At 45.7% G+C, this 25,043-nt stretch overlaps 1 protein-coding gene across 9 annotated transcripts in view; it reads left to right on the top strand.

Annotated features, from left to right (window-relative positions):
- The window catches only part of Mvd (mevalonate diphosphate decarboxylase), a 121,868-nt gene that overhangs the window by 46,488 nt on the left and 50,337 nt on the right, over positions 1-25,043 (top strand). For all 9 annotated transcript variants that reach the window (XR_010567133.2, XM_065442877.2, XM_065442885.2 and 6 more), the window contains 2 exons: positions 3,664-3,786; positions 5,115-5,273. Coding sequence is in view for 8 of the 9 variants with exons in the window: in XM_065442877.2 (XP_065298949.1) it covers positions 3,664-3,786; positions 5,115-5,273 (282 nt within the window). In the remaining variant the exon portion in view is untranslated. The remainder of the gene's footprint in view (positions 1-3,663; positions 3,787-5,114; positions 5,274-25,043) is intronic.

Below are 25,043 nucleotides of genomic sequence, written 5' to 3'. Positions count from 1 at the left end.
TTCAACTTCATTATAACGAGGTTTTACTGTACTGGATATTCGGAGGCTAAAAATTTCTATTTTTCCACCTTTTGTCCTAGCCTCATTTTGTTTATAATGTTACAATCTGCAGAAGAACTTCATTAAAGGAAGCCGATTATTACTACAAACACTTTGTCAATGTAAAGGCTGTTATTAACAGCTTTATCACAGTAGTACTGTGAAAGGGCTGAAACTGCACTTCACAACGAAAGTGTAAACTTGAAGGTGACTTCAAATTTACATTTTTAGCCAACATCATAGAAAGAACTTGTATTAATCAATCAAGCTTTATTATTAATACTGCAAATATATACATACACATGGTAAAAGGTAGCTGCAAAAGGAGGTCCCAGGGTCAAAGACCGATAGGGGACCTCGTATACAATGCATGACACGAAGCTATAAGCATGTTGATAAGCAAAACGAGAACAAGGTGAAAGCAGGAGCAGACGTTTTGACAAGTAGATGTCCTCTTCTAGGAGACCCTATGTGGTTGCTCAGTGGCAGTGGTGTCGGGCTGCTGAGCACGAGGTTGCGGGATCGAATCCAGGCCATGCCGGCCACATTTCGATGGAGGTGAAATGTGAAAACACCCGTGTACTTAGATATAGGTTCATGTTTAAGAACCCCAGGTGGTCAAAATTTCCGGAGTCCTCCACTACGGCGTGCCTCATAATCAGAAAGTGGTTTTGGCACATAAAACCCCATAATTAAATTTTTTTTTCTTCAAGGAGACATACGGACTAAGAAGACAAGTCCGCTTGTTGAAACGTTGGCTCCTGCTTTCGCCTTGTTCTCGTTTTACTCATCTTGAATTTCCACGTCCCGCCTTCTCCGTGCTTTCCCTAAATGACATGTTGCAGTATTTAGGCCTTGTGCAAAACTATGCGAACATTTTGTCTATGTAATTTGTTGGGAAAAAACAAGAGAAAAAAGAAAAGGGAGAGACAAAAACAGCAAGGTAAAATGCAATAAAAATTACAATTAAAAGAAATGAGCATTCATTCGATTTTAAATCCATCATATCAGTCTTATTCTTAATGTTTGGTGGCAGGTAGTTCCAGAAGGAAGTGGCAGCAAATTTAGATGTGGAATTAGCATAGTTGTTGGTTTTAAGCATAGGTAACAAGTTGTTTCGCATTGCAAAACACATGGAGCTATGAATAGGAATGTGACAGCTGCTAATTACAAATGGAGGAAGTTTACCAAAAATAAATCTGTGTAGTAGAATACCAGGGGAATGCTTGTTAGGTTTGATAACTGACATCACATTATGGCAGCAAAGCAATTACAAAACATTGCATAAAAACTGCTGAATTCTTATGGCCTGATTTTGAACATGCTCTAAAGGAGTGTAATGAGTTGTGTGTGAATTGCCCCATGAAGAAATACAGTAATTGATACAGCTGTGAATGAACGCATAATAAATAGTCATGAGGGAATCTTTAGTAAGAAACAAGCTTCTATTAGTACCCTTATACCATAGGCCACTGCTATTGTGACTAAGTGAAAAAAAAAAGAAAAAAAAGAAAGGAACTCTTCATCCCGGCCATGTGATGGTGGATGTACAGTGAAGCTCTTCAAAACCACCAGTACAACTGCTGAGGGTGGTATGCAATGCTTTATGGCTTTAGAGTAATGGTAGGAATGGTAGTAATCGTAATTATGACAGCACACTGCCACCAATAGTGGTGCTGCAACGACATTGAAATCACTTGCTGGGCTGGTTATATACGAAAGGCTAGGGACGTCGCAGCCCACGTTGCAAGCTAGTGTTGCTGCAGCAGCTTGCACGACAGTGATCTTTACCGGAAACATATGGGGGGAGCGCTACGTGCTTCGCATTGCTATCGCGAGCGCCTTATTGTAGTAAGTGGCTCAGATGCTTTTTTTGAGCTCGTTCTTTATTGAAACGTATGTTCTTTTATGTTGTGTGTATGATTCCAAAGAATGTATCCACTGTCCGCTGCACTTTGTTGAGTGCTTCTAGCCTTTGCCTTATGGAGCTGTGAGCCATTGCATTCTTTGCTTGCTTACGGGGGTATGAGTGCTTTGTGCTTATGGGTGTATGAGCCATTGATGATGATAGTTTTCTGTCGACGGACGGAAAAGAATCCCAGGATCCTAGCCATATGCAGTTTCGCTGTGATATGTCTGTCAGATTTTAAGTGCTTATCTAGTTCTACACCTAGGAAAATAGTTTTACAACTATGTATTTCCATTTCCATTGCCGACAATCATGCAATTAGCAATAAGCAATTTAGCGATGCACCATATTTCCACTGCAGACAGCTGAAGTGGCAATCTCGCTGCCAACCATAATGCCAAATGATATCATGACACAGTATATCTTGCAGCAAGATAGCAAGGTGGGCGAGTTGATTACTTTTCATCATACATTTTGTAACAGCACAGAAGTGACATGGACAAAAGAAAGAAAAGCACAACACAACACGGTGCTGACTCACAACTGATATTTTATTCATAAAGCTCACACTTATATACATAAGAACCGAAGTCCAAAAATCTGGATGTGCACAGGAGAAATGGTACACTTCAACGATGTAAAAGTGAACACTATCCGGACTGATATAAATAGCGAAATTCTTTCTCATGAAGAATTATAGATGGTTCACTTAATGCCCAGAGCCACATGCTCAGTGACCCAAGTGTTCCGCTTGGGTCACTGAGCATGGTCCATGGTCCCAGTGGTCCATGTTGCCTGCTTGGCAAGACAGCAGCCAGCACATACATAGTGGCACAAGCTAGTATACAACTTGGGTCTTTGGGTGAAAGAGGTTAGACATACCACAACTTGGGTCAATTTCTCGAGGAATGTTAATCCCATTAAAATTTTCACACTAATCTGCTGAATCAGTGACGTCTTCCTTGCTAAATATTTAAAAATATATATATATGGGGTTTTACGTGCCAAAACCACTTTCTGATTACGAGGCAAGCCGCAGTGGAGGACTCCGGATATTTCGACCACCTGGGGTTTTTTAATGGGCACCTAAATCTAAGTACACGGGTGTTTTCCTTGCCTAAATATTCTGTATGTTAATGCTTTTCTTCTTCCCCCCCCCCCCTTTGTTTTTTGATGTGAAAGCATCAAATGGCCTATTGAGCGAAAAACCTGGTGTTGTCTGCAGCAGTGAAACACCTAAATTTCCGTTGGCTGCGACGCCATGGGATGAGCGTGCCTCGATAGACCAGAGTGGGCAAATTGCAACACCTGCTACTACGATAGCACACCAGGTGTTGTGTGAGGGGAGAGGGCATCGCCATGATCCCATGCCACCAGCGCGCCTCGTTGGAGCAGGTACAGTGGTGCAATGCAGAATGTCTTCGATATGTGGCGAAGTGTGGCTCATAATGCGAGCACCTCTTGGCTCAAAAATGCGAAGCAGAGCAGCGTCGAGTGGTGGCAATGAGCTCTGAGGAACATAGTGAACATTTAGCAGAAATATGAAGTGCAGCTGTGTTGATTTGATACATTCAGACAACACCTGATCTGCACAACTCGAAAACATTACTCGCAGCACAAAACTAGGACCGCTTAGTGGTGTTCAATTGGACATGAATGCTTTCACATTCACAACTCGTAAGAAGTACTTCAGTGTCCTGGATTTTTTCTTTCAGGAAAGTAACCAGCTGCATGCAGTGTGCCTGGATAGTTATCCACCCATCCATTATATGACCTCTGCATCCTGGGATGTTATCAGCCTCGTTCACCGTTACAATCGGTTCTATGGCACTAACAAGGTATGCCATTTTTTAGTGCATGAAGTGTACAACCAACTGGATCGCTCTTGTATGCTAAAGTAAGGCAGTACTTGGACCATAGTGCAAGAGCAGGTGCTCTGATGGCACAGCATGGCAGTGGCGAAGGTGTGTCTCGTAATTGATAAAGCTTCGCATCAAAAGTCGTCGGCACAGCGGCACCTGTTAGTTCCCTGTCAAAAGACGTGCGAATATTTCCTTGTGGTTACTTTCAATGTTCATTTTATAGAATGTACATATGGCACAAATGCCCAGTGTCAGGAATTTGACATTTACCCCAAAACAATGCATCATTTAATAAATTTGCCTTTTCTTGGATGCCTATAAGGCAGGAGGTAATCTTGAAGGCTAGAACATGACAACTTTTTTTCTTGATAATAACTTACCTTGCTTTATAGCTTACAGTGTTAAGAAAATGTGGAGCCCTTTGTTGATTCGAGGCCTGCTGTAGGAAAGTCAGGATCAGTCCCCTTTCAACCCACTATAGTGTCTCAATGGCTAAGGAATTGCACGACCCGCCGTGGTTGCTCAGTGGCTATGGTGTTGGGCTGCTGAGCACGAGGTCGCGGGATCGAATCCCGGCCACGGCGGCCGCATTTCGATGGGGGCGAAATGCGAAAACACCCGTGTGCTTAGATATAGGTGCACGTTAAAGAACCCCAGGTGGTCAAAATTTCCGGAGTCCTCCACTACGGCGTGCCTCATAATCAGAAAGTGGTTTTGGCACGTAAAACCCCAAATATTATTATTATTAAGGAATTGCACTAGAATAAGGTGACGGGTTCAATTCCCAGCCACAGGGGTCACATTTCGTTGGATGCAGAATACAAAAATGCTCATGTAGTGTATTTTAGGTGCACATTGAAGAAACCAAGGTGGTCAAATATAATCCAGAGTCATATATGAGTCCAGAGCCCTCATAACCCACTGTGCAGGGATGTTAAACTCCAGAATTTAATCAAGCTCTCTCCGTTCATGTAGCTAATTCGATCTCCTTTACACCTTAAATGTTTTAAAGTGTCCCTTTCCTGGAATGTTTAATTACAAAAACAGTAATAAAAGTGAGGACGCGTAGGTGGCATAAGATTGCTATGTCATAAATGTGCAAAATTGGGCCGTTAAGGGGTAAATATAGTAGGCTTCAAAATTTTTTTGCAGCTTCCTATATCAGTTCTACAGGTAATTTTTGTCTATTTTTTTAGATGTTGATGTCGTAATGTGATCTAGAAAAGTATGAAACAATTTGTAGCATTTAGGCTGTTTCACGCTGCTAATAATTTCTGCACTTTTCATTCATTCTTCCTGTGCAGCTGGCATACTCTTTTGATGCTGGTCCAAATGCCTGCCTTTTTTTGTTGGAAGAATCACTCCCTGAGGTGCTTGCCCTTATTGAATATGCTTTTCCAACAAGTACAAATGAAGTGGATTTTTTCCGGGGCAGACCAGCAGTTATTGGAAAGATGTCACAGGTAAGCCCTTGTAGGATTGCCTTTGACTTGGCCAGCTCTTTTAAGGGGCCCTGCAAAACTTTTATTGAAGTTGAGAAATGAATTTGATGTTAAATATGCTATTTCAGAAACACTTTGCAGCAAAAAAGTTCTTTGATGTGTTCAGCAGAAGCAGAGTTATTTGCAATAGAAGATCGCTTTTGACCCCCTTCATAGTACTCCCACTCCTTAAATGTCTTTCACTGTGAAGGCTACAGCGGAGTGGGGTGGCGCCCAAAACACTGTGCTTACTTAAAGGAACACTAAAGGCAAATACTAAGTCGACGTAGACTGTTTAAATACCATTCCAGAAACCTCACAATGCTTGTTTTGTGCCAAGAAACGACTTAGTTTATGAGAAAATTGCATCTGAAGGGTCCAAATACCCTTTTCGAGATTCAAACCTCCCGCCACCCAATCGGGGAAGTGGTGATGTTGCATACACCCTTTTCTGCCGTCAGCGAGTCAAATGTCACCCGACAGGTGGCGCTGCCCGCTGCGCGGCTGGTTTATGGTCAATTGGCGTAGACCTTTCTGGCATCCCGTGACATCACACTGAAGTTGAATTTTTTGCTACTTGTAGTATATGCTAGTTTCGCGAGCCAGGAAAGCCAGCGCAGCATTACACGATAATGAAACTACTGAAATGCGAAAGCGTGGGTGGAGCGGAGTCGAGTGAAAACGAACCATTTCGACAGCTTGCGGCAACCTTCAATCAGTTCTTTTTTCTAAAAATGAAATAGAACTGGACAAGTAGTATTTTCTTTCATTTTATAATACAGTCGAACACAGATATATTGAACTCGAAGGGGATTGCGAATTAATTCGATATATCAAAAATTCGATATAAAAAATACAGGCCCAGAGACTTTACCTGTGGCGGACGATGACCTACCGATCGGCGCATTCAAGAATGACAACTATTTCCGCACACACGACGCAACATAATGCTTTATTTGCGTGAAAAAAAATCCCTTATGTTGGTCTGCTTCTTCGCCTTGCAAATGAAATTAAAGACGCCAACCTCGATCTTATCGAGGCTGTTCAGGTGCGAAAGCCCGGTTCCTTCCATGTCGCCGCAACAACGGCGAATCAAGCTGAACGCTGCCGCCACTTCAGCGGCCGAGTACGAGTGTGTAGCCGCGCCCTCGTCCGGACGATCTTCGTCGCCACTCGAGCTGTCAGCCTGGGTCCCTCCGACTGCAGCTACAATATCCTCGTCGGCGAGGCTCGCAACAGCCTGAACATTGCTGTCAACGTTCACATAATCGTCAGCAGACACTTCGGCTGGAACGGCAGCCGGGAAAAGGGACGACAACTCGCGAAACGCGTCGTCCATGCACTCGTTGTTGCCGTCGCCATCTTCGCAGGTTTCGGGAAGTTTGGCTGTCACGAGGCCTGCCTTCCGGAAGCAGTTGGCCACAGTATCCTGCTTCACGTCTCTCCAGGCGCCTGTCATCATTTGAATGGCCCCCAGCAGGTCAACCTTAAGCTCGGTGCCCATGCGGAGGTTCACCAAAAGCCTATCAATGAGTCGCCTCCTGTAGCCGACTTTGAACGACTTAATGATGCCCTGGTCGAGCGGCTGCAACTTTGCTGTCGTGTTCGCCGGCAGAAACTTGAGCGCGATGTTTTCGAGCTTGCAGGTTGTGTGATGGGCCGAGCAGTTATCGACGAGAAGGCAAGCGTGACGCCCCGATTCGCCCAGTTCGGCGTCCCACGCTTGCAGCCATTCTGTGAACAGCTGACGCGTCATCCACGCCTTCTTATTGAAGGCGTAGCGAACGGGGAGCTGCTTACAGTTTTTGAAGCAGCGCGGTGCCCTTGCTTTGCCAATCACAAAGGGCTGGAGCTTTTGAGAGCCATCCATGTTAGCAGCGAGCAGAACGCTCACGCGGACTTTGCTCATCTTGCCCCCGTGACACGTGCTGCCCCGGACGTCGAGCGTCTTGCTGGGCAGCATCTACCAAAACAACCCGGTCTCGTCGGCGTTGAAGATTTCCGCGGGTGAAAACTTCGCGCTAATTCCCGGCCATTCCTTCGAAATCCACTGCAGGATATCCTTGCTGATGACGGCTCCGCTTTCCCCAGAAATGGTTTTGCCAACTATCTTATGGCGATTCTTAAACCTCTGCAGCCACCCTGTGTTGTCGGCGAAGTTGTCATCACCGAGTGCAGCGGCAAACCATTTGGCTTTAGCCATTAGCATTGGGCCATCCACCGGAATGTTCTTAGCCCGCACCTCTTAAAACCACGCATAGAGGGCCTTTTCAACTTTCTCGTGGGCAGGAGCGCGCACACGACAAGCTCCCGACGTTCGTAACTCCGCCGCTTTCGACTTTATGTCCGCCTTGTTTTTTAACAAGGTGCTTAGAGTGCTCCGAGGAATCCCTAAGTCGTCTGCCGCCGTCGCACTTTTCTCGCCCGCCTCAACACGCTGAATGGCTTTCAGCTTTGTCGCAAAGTCCAGGTTCTTGCGCTTCTTGACGCTGCTTGTGCTTGCTGCGGCCATTGCTTCCGCGTCAGCTCACCACGATCCAGTCACACGTGTCCTGAGACGCACGCAAAACAATAATGAACACGAAACACAAGAACGCGCACAAAACACAAGAATTCACGTGCGCAGCCACCGCCAACAAAGCGCTCGCGATGGCCACCTCCGAGGGCGACAGCGACGTACGAAAGGCACGAGCTGTGGTTGGCTGAGCAAAACTCGTGAAAAAGCAACAAGAAAAAAAAAGGCAAAAGAAGGAGGCCACCGCCGCCTTCGTTCCTGGCTACCTTTTCCGAGCCGATCACTATGGTTACGCGGGGGAAGGATGAGAGACATTGGGAGAGAGAAAAATAAAAGCAGTTCCGCAAGCAGGGTGTTGCCGCAAGCCGGAGAGCATGCGCAGCGGGAGTACCGTCTGAGCCTCCCTCCCTCTCGCTCTCACATTTTCCGAGCCTTTCGGGGGAGGCGCGGAGCACCCGGGTGCAGCGAGTGCCGAGATCGCGCGGCGTTCGATATATCCAATGGCGGGTAAAAATATCGTTCGATAAAACGTACGAATTTCTACACTTTTACACAGAATTTTCAAGGGGATAATTTACGAGTTCGATACAGACAATAATTCGATATATGTGGGTTTGATATATCCGTGTTCGACTGTACAAGGATGCTTTTCGCAAGGAGTGGTCTAGTACTAGTGACAGAATTTAACTGAGGAGTGCTTTCCTCATCGGGCAAGTGCTTGAATGTCCCAGGGGAGTCTCTAATCATGTCCCTGCATTTACCTCAATTTCTCTATTATTAAGGCTCTGTTTCCAATAATATTGACGCATTGGAGATTCTTGAACGTTAATCTATCACTTTTGCTTGACTTAATAGTTGCCTTTACTGTCCCTTTAATGTCACCATGGTGTGCAGTTCAAATTTAGTTTGGATGTTCACGTAGAGGCCATTCCTTCCAATTTTGGAGCATACGACCAAAGCAAGTGTTGCTACAACACCCCAAACGTGGAGGCCATCACTCAACTTACGGTTGAGTTCAGTGTCTCATTCATCCCTTTGCTGTGCTACACTGTCCTAGATAGCTATGTGCGGCCGTCTTCCCTCTCACCAAGTGGCATTAACAGCACATATCCTTTCACAATTATCTATGGCAATCACACAATTTTCGAGAGTCAAATGAAAAGTCTTTGTGTTCACTCGTGCGAGCACATTGGCGGTGCGCACATTGGCTAAGCAAAGGATTCCCTGCTCTGGACTCACATTGAAAGGATTACTAATATAGCAAACTGGCAACACACCTCAAAGGTATGAAACTTCGGAAACAGACAACCTGTTTCACAGAGAGCCGCAGCAAGCCAAGGTCCCTAGGCAATACAAATTTACAGTGAGCTTGGGTGCCTTGTCGTCTCCTCGCCTGCCGCACAGTGCAAGGCGGCAACAACCGCGTCGTCTGCTACAGCATGCACCATGCTCAATCCCACTAGAGTGCCTTCATATGCAAGCCTAGCACTTAGCATGTGCTTATGAAGGCTCCCTAAATCCCACTTTGCAGCACCGTGTGCCTAGTAAGGTAACACGAGGTGGTCTTTCTGTATATATACAGGGACTTACATATTTTGCTTAACATGTCAGCAAAAAGATTTTGTGCTTACCACCGCACTGTTGCTCAAATTTCATACAAAGATTGCATTTTGGAGTCTATGTCATTCAGTTTAACACTTGGCACAATTAATTGCCTAGTTTTTAACCCTTTGAGGGTGAATTTTATTCAGCCAAATGTGACTCCTGCAGGGTTGATTTCTTTATTGCCAATATAAAATCTGAGTGACCTATGTTGAAAAAAAATATTTCCATAATTTTTTTCATAGTGACCACAAAGTGACAAAAAAATATAAATTATTTTCCATAGGTAAACATGCACTGTTTATTAATGAATACAGATGGGCTTGCATAAATACTTAAGTTAAGAATAAAAAAGTAGATACACTCGAATAGATATTTTCAGATTCGGCACTTGGGCAGTAGTCCGCATTGAAGGAATTGGCGCTCGACTCACTTGCAAAAGAACAACTGGCACTCGCGTCCATAGCATAATCAAACTGTGTATATGAGCACATGCAAGAAAACTCGATAATTGTGTACTGGTCAGAAAAGCCAAATGAGTCGGAAACTTGCAGCAGGTGATTCCACGAGAGATCAAACATGCATTTCCGCTTGATATTTTTGTTTTGTGTGTTTTTTTTATATGATGTACGAATATTCAAACTCCATGGAACCGAAAATTTTATTCTGAAAAAGCGTTCCCAGCAAGCCAAAAAAATATTTGAAGGTGGCGGTGCGAGCGTCGTCCTATTGCTTACCACAATATTTTCCGATTTCATGGCATAATGAAATGCAAACTAAAAATGTTGTGTTGAAAAACTATTCTGCTCATTTTAATATGATTCACAGTAAATGAGTTCCATGCATTTTTTTTATGCTGTCCGCTAACGAAAAACATGTAAAAAATTTTTAAACATAGCCCAAATCATTAAAATTTTGTAACTGATGCGTCTTGGTGCGTTTTCTATTATTATCTTACTACATGAAACACAAGAGAAGAAAAAAAATAGTTAAATAAAAAAGTCATTTAGAAAAATAGAATAAAAAAATGTGTTTCCAATTTTTGAAAAAAATTTGAATGGAAGTCTGCTCATGTCAGGCAAAACGTGAGTGCAGCAATATATTTCTTTATTTGCTTTATTCACAAAATATAACAGGCCAAAGTGGCCTGTGTTGAACATGTTGGCTTCAGTATGTTGTCTGTCAGTTTACATTGTATGCAAATCTAGTTCTAATTTCTTTGCTGTTTCAGAACTTCACTCTGGCAGCTTGTTTTCAACAAAAATGTATTGTCAGATTTTATTTGTGTCTAGCGTGCGCCGGGGTGGAGGGCTGCCACCCTCTGAAGTGCTAACCCGTACTGAGTTTACAGCCTACAACCTCTGTGGGCATCACACTTACGCACCTATTATTCGCTTGTCAACAGCATGCGAAACACTATGAGTGCACGTTGGGGCTGACTGTCAAAACCCGCTTGGTGCACCCAGTAAATCACCTGTAAGCGGCGCCAAAGCAGGTTAATTCGTAAGCGACGGAGCACTTCCAAAGTCAGCAGGTGCATCATTATGGAAGTGGTACTTCAACACCTGCTCCCCATCCCCCATGTGCAGTGGATACTGGAACCTTCTTCGGCACCACTGTGTGCATCTCGCACTGTGCGCACCTTTTCTAAAAACTTATCTGAGTCATATCCCAAGCAGTTTATTTCACTTCCCGTTAACACGTTTTCTGTGTCGCTCACAATTAACATCTTCCTGTCTTTCTTGACCTTCATCTCTGCGTTTCATCTGTCTGAAAAAGTGCAGTGCAGCATGACTCAGCCAAAGGCTGCCGAAGTTGCCTAATTTATGTTTTGTGAGCACCTTGGTGACACGCTTTCCCACGCTGAGAACAGCAGAGATCACTGGTGGCGCCAGACGGACATTATCCTTCGATAATGCACGTGGCCCACACGTTTTTCACATTGAAAAGCTTTAGATGGCCTTGTTCATAGAACATGAAACCATGAGACATTCTGGAGGCTCGATCACGACAGCGGCACAAAAAAAGTGACAGAAAGAGTGCGGTGCTGTCCAGTATAAACATTTTGACTTGGTCTAGCTGTTCAGAACACTACATGCGTTGCATGCGGCTCATAGCTCAGTTCCAAGTATTCTGTGCCGATTATTTACGCGTTCACTAGAAGATTGCTAAGAAAAAAATTTTCTTTGCGTCCGTGTTTTGGATGTTGCCTCCCTGCGGAAGCTACTGCCAGAGGCTGAAGATATTCCCAACACTGACGAGGTCTGCCAGCAGTGCTTTACGTGCCTCAAGGAAATCCTGTCTTCATCTAGTGACAACTGCGATGAAGCAGACGAGGCATTCCATCAGGAAGAAGTGATTGACGACTTGAACAAGTTTGTCCACCTTTCTTCTGATGTTTCACCATTAAAGCCATCATCTTCCATTCGCAAATGCAGCAGACGATCTTACGGAAAGAGAAAACTGGTCGAGACTGAAAGCATTGTGGTGACGAAGATACTCACAACTTTAAGCGCTGCATACGGAAGTGTCAGTACACCTGAACCGTCTGTGACAGAATGTTGTGCATGCGCTGGCTGGTTAAATAGCTTTAAGCAAGCTTACTAACTTCACTAACTTCACTTCACTAATACTAACTTCAAAGTCCTATCGAGAGCACTTGCGTCTCTCAACTATTGTGCCACCAGAAGTTGAAAACAAACATGTTCAAGAGGCAGTCCCAGCTGTCACAGCGTACATACTCGGAAAGGCCTGAAATTGACGTGAGAAGCATGGAATGTTCTCAGATTTTGATCCGTACACAAGGTAAAGGTTAAGCCCTTCAGATGTACAAGCTGTGCTTGACAACTTCACCAAGGCCAAACATGGGTGCTCTCGGCAGAGCCTGAACAAGAAGGATGTGGTGTGAGTCATCACGAACAACCAGAGGGAGTACGTTTAAAAGCGGCTTGTGACACGTGTTATCCACGAGATGTACCAGATGCTCAAAGCAGCTCATTCTGAAAGTGCCATCGTTTACAAAATAGGTGCTACTCGCACCACAACCAGAGGTTTGCTTTTGCGTTTATTGCGCTAATGCCAACCTTTGTGTCTCTGCACTTGAGGACATTACCGGCATGGAAATGTTATTCAAAGGCATGAAATCATTGTGCCTTTATGGCTCCCCAACCTGTTAGATATGGAGCTGTTTCCTGCGATTACTTCGAGTTCCCCAGACCACATCGGATTGCAGCACAGCTAATTGAGGAATGCAGAAGCAGGAAAGCGCATTCCAGAGGAGCGGCCGAGCAAACAAGTTTAAGGCAACAAGTTCACGTGCCAACAAGTTCGTGCGCCGCCGGGATTAGCAGGTGGGCCTCGGACAATGGAGCATGAGCAGCCCTCCCCTTCTCCTCGTTAGAAGTGCATTGCCAGTCTGCGAGGCAAGACCGCAGAGAGCCGCCAGGTGTGACACCGCGACACGGGCGCCTACCATTGGCTGAAAGTGGCGTCATCGGAGCGGACTCTCCCATTGGTCAAACATGACGTGACTTACAGTGCTCGAAGGGTTTATAAGAAGCCTTCCAGAGAGACCTGAGCATTCTGGGACATTCCCTGATTCCCTGATTCACCTCTCTCGAACTTCTTGCCGCGGGCCGCAGCGTCCGAGTTGCTGCCGGCCCGTAATGACTGTACGACTGTTAAATGACTCTCACCTCCCTGTATATAATGTAGAATAAACCCTCCCAAGTTTGGGTTTTCATCCGCGAAGCCCGTCCTACAACCCCTACATCTGGTTGGCAGCGGTAGGATCGCCTCCGAATGCATCAGCTGGTGGCAGCGCTACGAATCAACCTTCGTCGAGAGAGATCCTAAGGAACCGGGAAGAGCGAAGAAGAGAGAGCCTTCGTCGAAAGAGGTCCGAAGAAACTGGGAGTAGCGAAGAAGGAGCGAGCCTTCAACCCAGGGAGTCCGGAGGAACCGGGAACAGCGGACAAGTGAACCGGATGGCAGGGTGCTGCAACCGTAAGTGAGCGCGTGGTTTTTTTCCTTATGATTCGCCAGACTCAAATGTTGTGTGTTCATTTTGATAGTTCTGGGAATCGGGAGTTTGATGCATTGTGTGTTTGCACAAATTAATTAAGGAAAACAGTTTTAACCACCTGTCGGGGCAGCTGCCATGGATCTTAGAAGGTTGACGAGGTTAGACTTGTTGTTGGTGTGCGACGATTTGGGAGTTGAGGCGGACGAACGGATGAAGACGCCAGCTATCATAAAGGCGATTCAAGATAGTGGCAATGATGAGAAAAGCATTGAGCTTGCTTGGGAGGTGATACAGGAGCCATGGGAGCGTGTGCGTCGTGTACGTTTGCGAGAGCGTCGTGAACTTAGGAGTGAGCGTCAGCGTGAAGAACGCGAGAATGAACGGAAGCATGAGCTTCAAGAACTTACTCTTAGGTGTGAGCGTCACGGACGTGAGAATGAACGCGAACGTGAGCGAGAGGAAAAGTATGAGAGAGAGAAGGCAGCACTGATCAAAGAGATACAGTATTGTGATCAGTTATTGGCACAGAGAGAACGGCTGTCTGAGAATTCTGTAGGTAGTACAGAGCGAAAGAATGAGGAAGTGTCTAGCGGACTTTCGCCAGAAGCCGACGAGAAGAGTAGTGCCTGTGAGATTGGCTGCCGATTCATAAGTGAAGGGAAAAGGCTAGCTGCTAACGATGCCTTAGTGGCAATAGAGGCCGTTAAAGGCCAGAGTGAGAGCGACGAGGTGCTGTGCCAACAGATGACTGTGGAGACAGCTAGGCCAGCTGCGAACAAATTGGCACAGTTACCGCGTGTGTGCGTCGCTGGTAATGTTAGCGAGGTTGCTAGCGAAGAAAAGGGTACTGTTGACGCGACAGACGCGAGCACCCATGTCAGGTCAGATCTGCGTGCAGAAGTGAGGTGCGAACTGGACGATGCAGTTGAGAGTAGTTCTCTGGATGGCGAGCTCCGTAGTCCACGAGAGAACAACTGCATTGTTCAGGGATCGGTGCGGCTCTCCGCCAGTCTAGATAGCCTAGATAGGGATGATTCCGTTATTAATCATTCGGACTGTGCGCGTGAGACAGCGATCGATACCGACGGGCTGTGTGCCGATGCACAGCGTGAGCTGGGCAATGTAGTAGAGGGCAGTTCGCAAGAGTGCGAGTTGTCTAATTCGAGTAAAGCCTGCTGCATTGTTCCAGAGTCGGTTGGGCTGTCCGCCAGTCGAGGCAGAGAGAATGTTGATTTAAAGGAAAATCAATCAGACTGTGCGGGTAAGAGACCGATCCGGGCCGACGAAATGTGTACCGGCCAGCACGAGGCACGAGAAGGCGACATGAAAGCAAGTGCAAAGAGAAAGCGCCGTAAAAAGAAGCACGGTAAAGACCGAAAGACGGTAATTAATGCAGCGCCGCCAAAGATGGCGAGAAACCCAAAAGGGCAGGGCGCGAGGAAAAAGATGCGGTCGTCTCGGACGATGTTGATGCATCGAAAACGTTCAAGCCACCGGTCAAAGGGGGACCGCGAAGAATGTTCTGCACGGACGCGGACAAAGGGCACGGGGCAGTTAAACTCCTCGTCGTTCCGTAGTTCTTTTCAAAGCTCAGCGTGCAGTTCGAAGAAACGCAAGGTGGCAGGACGAGACCAGGTGGGGAATAGCGACGCGGTCAATCGAGTTTGTGTTGAAAGCGGGGCGGGAGGACGCAAATTGGCAGGAGACCATAACGTTTTGAAGGAGCTGATAGTGAGTCAGCCCTTTTGTGTTTCCTCGGCAGCCAGAGTAGTTTTCAAAAGGCAACCGCCTCGGGGACGGCTCAGAGTATGAGCCAGTCGTAAGCAATCGGGAACGGGAAGCCAAGAGAGCTTCCGTAGAAGTGAAATGTTATTTTGTTATTTTGAGCATCTGAATGTTTTCGCGATTTGAGACTAGGATTTCTTTCAATATGTAAGGTTTGAGCTTTGTTTGTGTTTTCGTTCGAGAAGCTCGAGATTTGAAAGATGCGTTTTAAGTAAACATGTAGTCTCGCGAGATGCTCATTAATAAGTAGATAGGTTTTTTTTTGTGTATGTGTGTGTGAGTAACCTGAAGGTCAAGGTTATCGTCGAAAGGCCTATGGTAAAGCGCGTGTGTTATTTAACCTTCTTTCTTTTTAAGTGTTTTTGAATTTTCTAAGGTTAAGCGCGTAGATTTTCAGTGAGTGCATGATTTGCACTGAGAAGCGTTCTTAGTTCCATTAGCGCATGTCCTGTGTGGACGGAAGGAAGCAGATTTATGACTGGGTTGCTCGTGTCTGTTGAGGGCAGCCGTATTCTGACTTCTCTGATAAGTATGCGTGGAACGAGTTATTAAAAGACGCATTATTTTAAGGGTTCTGCGGAGTGTGTAAGTCCCGCAAGTTTAATTGTTCGTTTATGTCACGTGTCCTGTAGGACTTTCAGGGAAGAAACGTGAGTAAGCGTAAATGAAAAGTTTGCCTACGACACAAGTACGCGTTCTGGATAGTGACCACAAGGCTAGCGCGCTTGTGATTACGAACTTGTGAGGTTGACCAGATTGTTCAGTGGCACCAATACGTGCGATAAGTACGCCACTGCGATAGATTGGAAACATGCTGTTCATGTAGTTAGGCCACTTAAGTTATGTTCGGCTGTTTTCATTTGTTGTTTGCATCGTCAACGACCCTTTTGTTTTGCAACAACAATAGTACTCTGGTCTTGTCGGCAATCGAGGAGAAATGGATAGCTGTTTGGAAGGGTGGTTGGAACTGCTTTGTCAAAATTGGGGAACTAAAAGATCAGGGTTGATTTTGACTCAGTAATAGCCTGGCGAGTCAGGGGTGAAGAGCCTGCGCTTACGCGTGGTGCAGCGCTGTGTTGTTTGGTTTGTTTGACGTATGTTCTCCAGGGCCCAGGATCCCGAGGGTTGTCAAACGAGGCTCGACCCCAGTACCCTGCAGCTTCTTTCAGCGTTCCTCATGGCCAGCGAATTGAGTTCACCGGCCATTCAGAACAACCGGGGCGAGGACGAGCTGTTAGATATGGAGCTGTTTCCTGCGATTACTTCGAGTTCCCCAGACCACATCGGATTGCAGCACAGCTAATTGAGGAATGCAGAAGCAGGAAAGCGCATTCCAGAGGAGCGGCCGAGCAAACAAGTTTAAGGCAACAAGTTCACGTGCCAACAAGTTCGTGCGCCGCCGGGATTAGCAGGTGGGCCTCGGACAATGGAGCATGAGCAGCCCTCCCCTTCTCCTCGTTAGAAGTGCATTGCCAGTCTGCGAGGCAAGACCGCAGAGAGCCGCCAGGTGTGACACCGCGACACGGGCGCCTACCATTGGCTGAAAGTGGCGTCATTGGAGCGGACTCTCCCATTGGTCAAACATGACGTGACTTACAGTGCTCGAAGGGTTTATAAGAAGCCTTCCAGAGAGACCTGAGCATTCTGGGACATTCCCTGATTCCCTGATTCACCTCTCTCGAACTTCTTGCCGCGGGCCGCAGCGTCCGAGTTGCTGCCGGCCCGTAATGACTGTACGAATGTTACTTGTCACTCACCTCCCTGTACATAATGTAGAATAAATACTCCCAAGTTTGGGTTTCATCCCGGAGTCCGTACTCAACCCCTACAAACCACAGATTGTATGTTAGGTGAATGCATGTGCTGCCCATGGAGTGAAAGCCTCACTTTGGCCAGTCTGGAAATGATCGACGAGGACAAGGTCACATTTGCTCTTTGGGAAAGCAGTGACGTGATCAAGAAGATGTTATCTCCAACTCTTTTTGTTAAAGAGCTCGGAAAATGGGTGACCAAATGGACTTCTCAAGAATACTTACGCCGCACTCAAGCCATTGCCATTCATGAGGCAAAGAAGTACGAGCAGCATGGAAGCATTGTTCTGCATTTTGATTTTTTTGGAAAACTGGACTGTCCTTCTCTCAAATGAAACACAGTTGTACCATTGGCACAAGAAACAAACCTCCATTTTCACCTGTGTCACCATGACAAGGAAAGCAACACACTGCTTTGCTGTCAGGTGACGACATGCATCACAACGCAGTGCACGCCTCCTACACCCTAGGCAGAGTGCATCAAGCGTTAGATGAAAAAGCACCCGTCTATTGTCACGTAATGTATGTCAGTGATGGTGCAGCGAGCCATTTTAAGAATAGGTATCAACTGCATGATTTGTGCCATTTCAAATATATGTCCATGAGGTGGATATTTTCCGCTACCGGGCATGGGAAGAATGCCTGTGACGGTGTGGGTGGACTCCTTAAACACCAAGCTTCCCTGCACAACCCGAGTTTTGGAAGCGCTGCCTCCATTCAGTCGGCACATGAGATGGTCTCCCAACTTAGTGGCAACCTCAAGAATGTGGCGATGCTTCATGTCCTTGCTGCAGCCATCGAGGAGCATCATCAGCAGAAGTCAGTGGAGTGGAAGTCAGTGCCACGTGTGCCGGGAATTGAGTCATGGCATGTATAGATGTGTGCCCACAGTCAGTCAAGTGGACATGCGCTGTCCGTTGCGAGAACTGTTGCCAACGAGCTGATGGTGATTAAACCCTTTTAAATACTAACTGCAAAGGACACACAATAAGTTTGTTCGAGCACCACAAGAAGTGTTGAGTTTGTTCTCTCTTGCATGCCAGTAAAGAAAGCAGAAAAAGCATTCTCTCTTCTTGCCACAACGAAAAACCGAGGTAATCCTCCTTTCAATTGGAGATCGCAGGGAGAGGCCTTCGTCCTGCAGTGGACACAAAACAGGATTATTATTATTATTATTATTATTATTATTATTATTATTATTATTATTATTATTATTTGTGGCAACCATTGCTTTTTCTATTTTTAAAAGAGAGCAAATGTTACCAAACCAGAACGAGTCTTCGCGGCACTAAAGCCAGCACGCTCAAAGTGGGCCGCTTTGGCCCGTTATATTTTGGGAATAAAGCAAATGAGGAAACATATTATTGTACCCACGTTTTGCCTGACATAGGCGGACTTCCATCCAAAAATGTTTTCAAAAATTGGAACTGGAGTTTATTTCTTGAAAGTGAGTCTTCTCGAAAAACTTGTTTAACCATTTTTTTCTCTTGTGTTTTATGTAGGAAGATAATATTTTGCATAAATGCTGCAAAGAGAATGTTCTGTTTGACACTTTTGTCATGTTTTTGTTTCAAATAGAACCCGCACCAAGATGCATCAAAGTTACAAAATTTTTCTGATTTGGGCCATGTTCGGAATTTTTTTTTACATTTTTTTCGTTTGTGGACATAATAAAAAAAACATTAAAATGAGCAGAAATGTTTTTGAACATGCTTTTAATTGGCATTTAATTTGACAGTAAAATCGAAGGATATTGTGGTAAACAATAGGAAAACGCTCGCACTTCCACCTTCAAATATTTTTTTCTTTGTTTGCTGGGAACGCTTTTCGGAATAAAATTTTCGGTTTCGTGCAGTTTGAATATTCCTACGTGACATATAAAAGAAACCAGACAAAACAAAAATATCAAGCAGACATGCGTGTTTGATCTCTCGTGGAATCGCCAAGTAATCCTTCATCCCATCGTCAATGAAGGGCAATCAGTTTTCGGGAGTCTCATGAAAAGAAATGCTGGCATGGCATCATCATTTGCATATGGCTGCATTGTTTGTATATATGTATCAGTGCCCATCTGTGAACAGATGTAAGGGCAGCCCTGTGAGCAATAAATGAGTGACCACCTAGTGGTGACCCTTTCAGAGATTAGAATCCCAACAGACATGAGTTTTTGCAAGCACAAAAAATGAAAGCAACCTACCAGACATAACCAAAACTAACCTCTGCACGCCCACGCATGTGCAGATGCACAAGCTGTAGCTGACGTGCCGGTGTAAACAACCCATGCAATTAAAACCAAGGGACTACGAAGAAAAAAATATATATTGTATTCACACAGGGTAGAAGCACTTGCTTGGCTGTGTCGGGGCTGTGTATGAAATTCCCCTGACATGTGGGAAAGTTTACATTGGCCAGACAGGCTGTTGTATAAATGAACGACTAAGGGAACATAAGCTTTCTATGGTTAACGAAAAAGAGGGTCAAATTTGCCCTTACATTGCGGCGCATGCCCTTTGGCTACGCCTGATAAAGCATGCCAGCCTTTGCTGGCTAGAACCAAAATCTTAAGGCGCAGTCGTAACCAGGTAGCACATGAACTCGCAGAGGCTTTTTACATTGATATCCCTTCTTTAAGTATGTACGACCGACTCGCCCAACAACGTGCTCTCCTGAAGAGTAGAAAAATTGGCACGTTTTTCAAACGTACAGATGGCATCATAAATATATGGTATCGATCATGTGGGACTTTCTTGCGACACTGTATATTTACGTATCTGACGCTCAAAGGGTTCAGACAGGAATGTAAAGTTGCTTTCATTTAAGGGGTTGCAAGCTGCTGCTGCAATGGCACTGGCATAAACTTGCTTGCTGGTAGCTGCAGAAAACAGCTGCTTAGGGAGGGTTGCCGTGCATCACCAGCTCTTTTGGAACAAGCGGCAACCCTCGTTTGTGCGAAATTGTGGAAGAATAGTCCAAGAGCAAGTGCAAAATGTTTTTCCAGCATATTAAGCAAAATATGTACATACCTATATATGTTTGTGCAAGGAATAACTGTGGTGAAGCATTTCCAGAAGGTGTATTTCGTGAAGTATTGTAGTAAGAGTTATTTGCTTATCCTTCTTTTTTCCCTGCAGCAGCTTGGACTCGGTTCAAACTGAGACACCTTAGCGAATTGAGGCATCCTAACAGCGAGTGAGCTTGTTGCGGCACCCTGTGGCAGCCGTAGTATCTACACTACATAACAGAAGCAGCTACATGCAACTGTAGTGGCTAACTGTAGTGCATATAGCGAGTATTGTGCAACATTTCCTACGTTGATGACAGGGCTGAGTGCGTGCTCGTGCGCTCCAGCATGGCCGTGCTATGTGGTGCGAACTGGCATTGTCCTGCACCAGCCTGACTGATGGATAGTAGCCACATACAAATGGCTCATTTCAGAGTGCTATCAATAACTCAATACAAAGCAATGTCTGCCAAGGCTTCTAGCCAGGAGGGGCCAGGAGTGAGTTTGTGCTGGCATGCGTACGTGTGGTCTGACCTTAAGTTTCACGTGGTTCGAGGCTACTTGAGTGCAGGGTGTCTACCAACCGGGAAAACCGGGAATTCTCAAGGAATTAGAATAGTCTGGAAATGCTCAGGGAAAACTCGGGGGAATTTTTTGCTTCTATCAGGGAAAATTAGCTGTACTTTTATTGAAAGGGAACGAAGGTCGTGCTAATGCTGGCTCCAGTAACAGACGAATCGCAACGAATCATTGTTGACCGGCACAAGGTATTGCCAGTCTCGTTATCGACCGACCTTCTAGAAGCCGGATTTTTCGGACATGCCCAATAATTCGCACGGCTTCGCGGCACCACCACGTACTCCATAGAGTCAATGTATATTGCCCTGACTGCCGGTCTGAAATGGAATTAAAGCCACCACCGCTGCCATTTTGATTGTCTCGCCGCCTCGAACCAGTGCTCTCACATGCCGATCCGCTGGTAGCCGTAGCCACCACCGCACAACGTTAGGCCTAGCTGCTTCTACGTTTACTAGCTTCTTGCTGTGTGGTGCCATGTTTTTCATTGAAAGAATTCGCCGTTGTCAGCAATGGCACTGACTCCGCCTTTGTAATCCTTGCGATTGGCTTCGAAGCTCGCAAAGCACAGCGCATTGCGCACTGCCCTTCTCCAAAAGTTAGCTTTGCCTCAATATAAAAATGTTACGCAGTGAAGCATAACAGGCATAGGAAGGGGCAATTGTTACGGGGCACAGTATGTATTCCTTAATTATACACACGTGCACCCCCGTCTCCTGTCACAATAGGAGTACCGTCATGCCTAATAAGTGTACTGGCAGGCCTTAAGAGCTTTTTCGAACGTGCCTGTGGCAATTTGAGCCCTTAACTCTTTCGTTACGGCGAGAAAATGGTAGAAATGGTAGCGTGTTGTGCATAATGAAATTCTCTTTCCAAAAACACACGTTGCCAAACAAAAGATTTTTAGGTAAAACATAAAAATTCTAGAAAGCACCATTTTTGCTGCCAGTTCATAAAAACAATCAAAAAGTGATATCTGCTAAAACATTAATATCAAAGGAAATTCCGAATATACATTTCAAAGATAAATAACCAAGGAATAGCGTCTGAAAAAATAAATGCTCAGTACACCATCATTCTTCGGATACAAAAAAAGAAACTAAGACCAGTTCATCGCTCATGGCATGCGGTGAAGCAGTTGCTGGATTTTGTGAAGCATAGGAGCATTCCGCATTTTCCCCACAAAATGTCTGGTATTTGTTTATTTTTGCGGTCCTCATAACAGATTTTGCAGTTCCATCTTTTCCGCATCTTCTGAGGATGGTCCGATGAGGAGTCCAGGGAACGCACTTCACCAGTTCGTCTAGAATCATGCATCTCTTTTAGGGCCAATCGCTCTCAGCGCAGCTGGGCAACTACAATACTATACATCCAAGCAAATCTGTTTGCATATTTTGCAGGTTGTCTTTATCACTTCTGCAGAGAAGAGTAGGAAGAAATCCCACGCCGTTGCAAACTGTCTTGCGCTGATCCACAGTGCTGGGTCGAGATTTGCTACGGGTGGCCATCTTGGCGTGAATGGAAGTTTCTTTGCTTCCGGTGGCAGCACATCATAACCAAGCGTAGTATACACCCTGAAGATAATCAGGAGAGCACTCAGGTCATGCAAGAAGATTGGCAGATAAGTGCGCATGAGGAAGGAGACTGCTCAAGGCCGTAACGAAAACTGACCGGTGAACAGTTACGGATGTCCCATGCTGACTCAAAACATTGTCGCCGTCAGAGCTTGAATATGCTTTTCTGTCATCTTCGGAATCATAACTCGAGTCGTCGTCACTAAATGGAAGTGTGAGTGCAGCTTAGTTTCGAGCACGATGCTTTTCTCGCGACCAAGCTGCACGGGATGACGCCGTGGGAGCCATTTTCAATAACTGCGCAGTGACACCGGCAACGCCTCTTGCCTGGATTTTACGAGAGGAGCGAAACCGATGCTCTTCGAAACTGGTTGAAAATGCCGGGTCCACATGCTAGACATGCGTCAGGCCTTCAGAAATACTTTGGTGGAATAAAACGACTCGGACTTCAAAGCAAAGCTCATTAGTGAACAGCTGGCGTCATTTTCGGTTAATTATCACTGCTCAGCACTGTCGTACAGCAAAGCCGGCGATAAAATTTAATTCTTCACTTACTGGGAGTAATTTGATTACAAAATTTTGATGCTAGTGCAGTGTAATTGCGAGCGACATGAGAATGCGTGAGGCATAATGCTGTTGGAAGCATACTACACGCTTTTAGTAGTCTTCGAGGCACGTGCGATTGAGAGCTGTAGCCGCCTGCCACAACAGCTTCCCTGCAATACTCGCCCACCCGTCTCGCGTGAGAACGCTGGCGCACGCTCAGCTTCATATTCCAGTACTGGCAAATCTCCTCCTGGGTTGTCGCACTCCACATTCACAGTTCACACTCCACACACACTCCACACACACTCCATTCACACTCCACATTCATGAGTGCAGCGGTGGCATAGAGGCAGAACACCCGCCTCGCGTGCAAGAGGTCCGTGGTTCGAATCCCGGTGCCGGCAATTATCCACCGGATTAAAAAAAAAAAATCTGCGTGTTGATAAAATTGCAGAAACAGGCCTGGAGTGTGGCCTGATCCCGGTGACCAGAACCGGTAACGCACTCCCTCACCAAAGCAGGATTGGCCACCCTGGTGCAGTACTTGGCCACAACCTCCTATATGAACACAACAATCAAACCCCGGCCCTCAGTCCCCAGCAGCTGCGAAGCAACTGACCACGGCGGCGGTCAGACCTGCAACGCAGCAGAGGGTGCTAAGAATCACTGGCTCCGGATAGGCCGCCAATGGAATATGAACCTGGCAACGTTTAACGCTAGAACGTTATCTAGTGAGGCGAGTCTGGCAGTGCTATTGGAGGAATTAGAGGGCACAAAATGGGATATAATAGGGCTCAGTGAAGTTAGGAGGCCAAAAGAAGCATATACAGTGCTGAAAAGCGGGCACGTCCTGTGCTACAGGGGCTTAGCGAAGAGAAGAGAACTAGGAGTCGGATTCCTGACTAATAAGAATATAGCTGGTAACATACAGGAATTCTATAGCATTAATGAGAGGGTGGCAGGTCTTGTTGTGAAACTTAATAAGAGGTACAAAATGAAGATTGTACAAGTCTACGCCCCTACATCCAGTCATGATGACCAGGAAGTCGAAAGCTTCTATGAAGACGTGGAATCGGCGATGGGTAGAGTGAAAACTAAATACACTATACAAATGGGCGATTTTAATGCCAAGGTAGGCAAGAAGCAGGCTGGAGACAAGGCAGTGGGGGAATATGGCATAGGCGCTAGGAATAGCAGCGGAGAGGTATTAGTAGAGTTTGCGGAACAGAATAATATGAGGATAATGAATAGCTTCTTCCGCAAGCAGGATAGCCGAAAGTGGACGTGGAGGAGCCCGAACGGTGAGACTAGAAATGAAATAGATTTCATACTCTGCGCTAACCCTGGCATCATACAAGATGTGGACGTGCTCGGCAAAGTGCGCTGCAGTGACCACAGGATGGTAAGAACTCGAATTAGCCTAGACCTGAGGAGGGAACGGAAGAAACTAGTACATAAGAAGCCGATTAATGAGTTAGCGGTAAGAGGGAAAATAGAATTCCAGATCAAGCTACAGAACAGGTATTCGGCTTTAACTCATTAAGAGGACCTTAGTGTTGAAACAATGAACGACAATCTTGTGGGCATCATTAAGGAGTGTGCAATGGAAGTTGGTGGTAACTCCATTAGGCAGGATACCAGCAAACTATCGCAGGAGACGAAAGATCTGATCAAGAAACGCCAATGTATGAAAGCCTCTAACCCTACAGCTAGAATAGAACTGGCAGAACTTTCGAAGTTAATAAACAAGCGTAAGACAGCTGACATAAGGAAGTATAATATGGATAGAATTGAACATGCTCTCAGGAACGGAGGAAGCCTAAAAACAGTGAAGAAGAAACTAGGAATTGGCAAGAATCAGATGTATGCGTTAGGAGACAAAGCCGGCAATATCATTACTAATATGGATGAGATAGTTCAAGTGGCTGAGGAGTTCTATAGAGATTTATACAGTACCAGTGGCACCCACGACGATAATGGAAAGGAAAATAATCTAGAGGAATTCGAAATCCCAAAGGTAACGCCGGAAGAAGTAAAGAAAGCCTTGGGAGATATGCAAAGAGGGAAGGCAGCTGGGGAGGATAAGATAACAGCAGATTTGTTGAAGGATGGTGGACAGATTGTTCTAGAGAAACTGGCCACCCTGTATACGCAATGCCTCATGACCTCGATCGTACCGGAATCTTGGAAGAACGCTAACATAATATTAATTCATAAGAAAGGAGATGCCAAAGACTTGAAAAATTATAGACCGATCAGCTCACTCTCCGTTGCCTACAAACTATTTACTAAGGTAATCGCAAATAGAATCAGGAACA

This window comes from Dermacentor albipictus, chromosome 1, assembly GCF_038994185.2.
Source record: "Dermacentor albipictus isolate Rhodes 1998 colony chromosome 1, USDA_Dalb.pri_finalv2, whole genome shotgun sequence".
NCBI lineage: Eukaryota > Metazoa > Arthropoda > Arachnida > Ixodida > Ixodidae > Dermacentor > Dermacentor albipictus.
The sequence above is the reverse complement of the archived record's forward strand: the minus strand, read 5'-3'. Positions and strand labels throughout refer to the sequence as shown.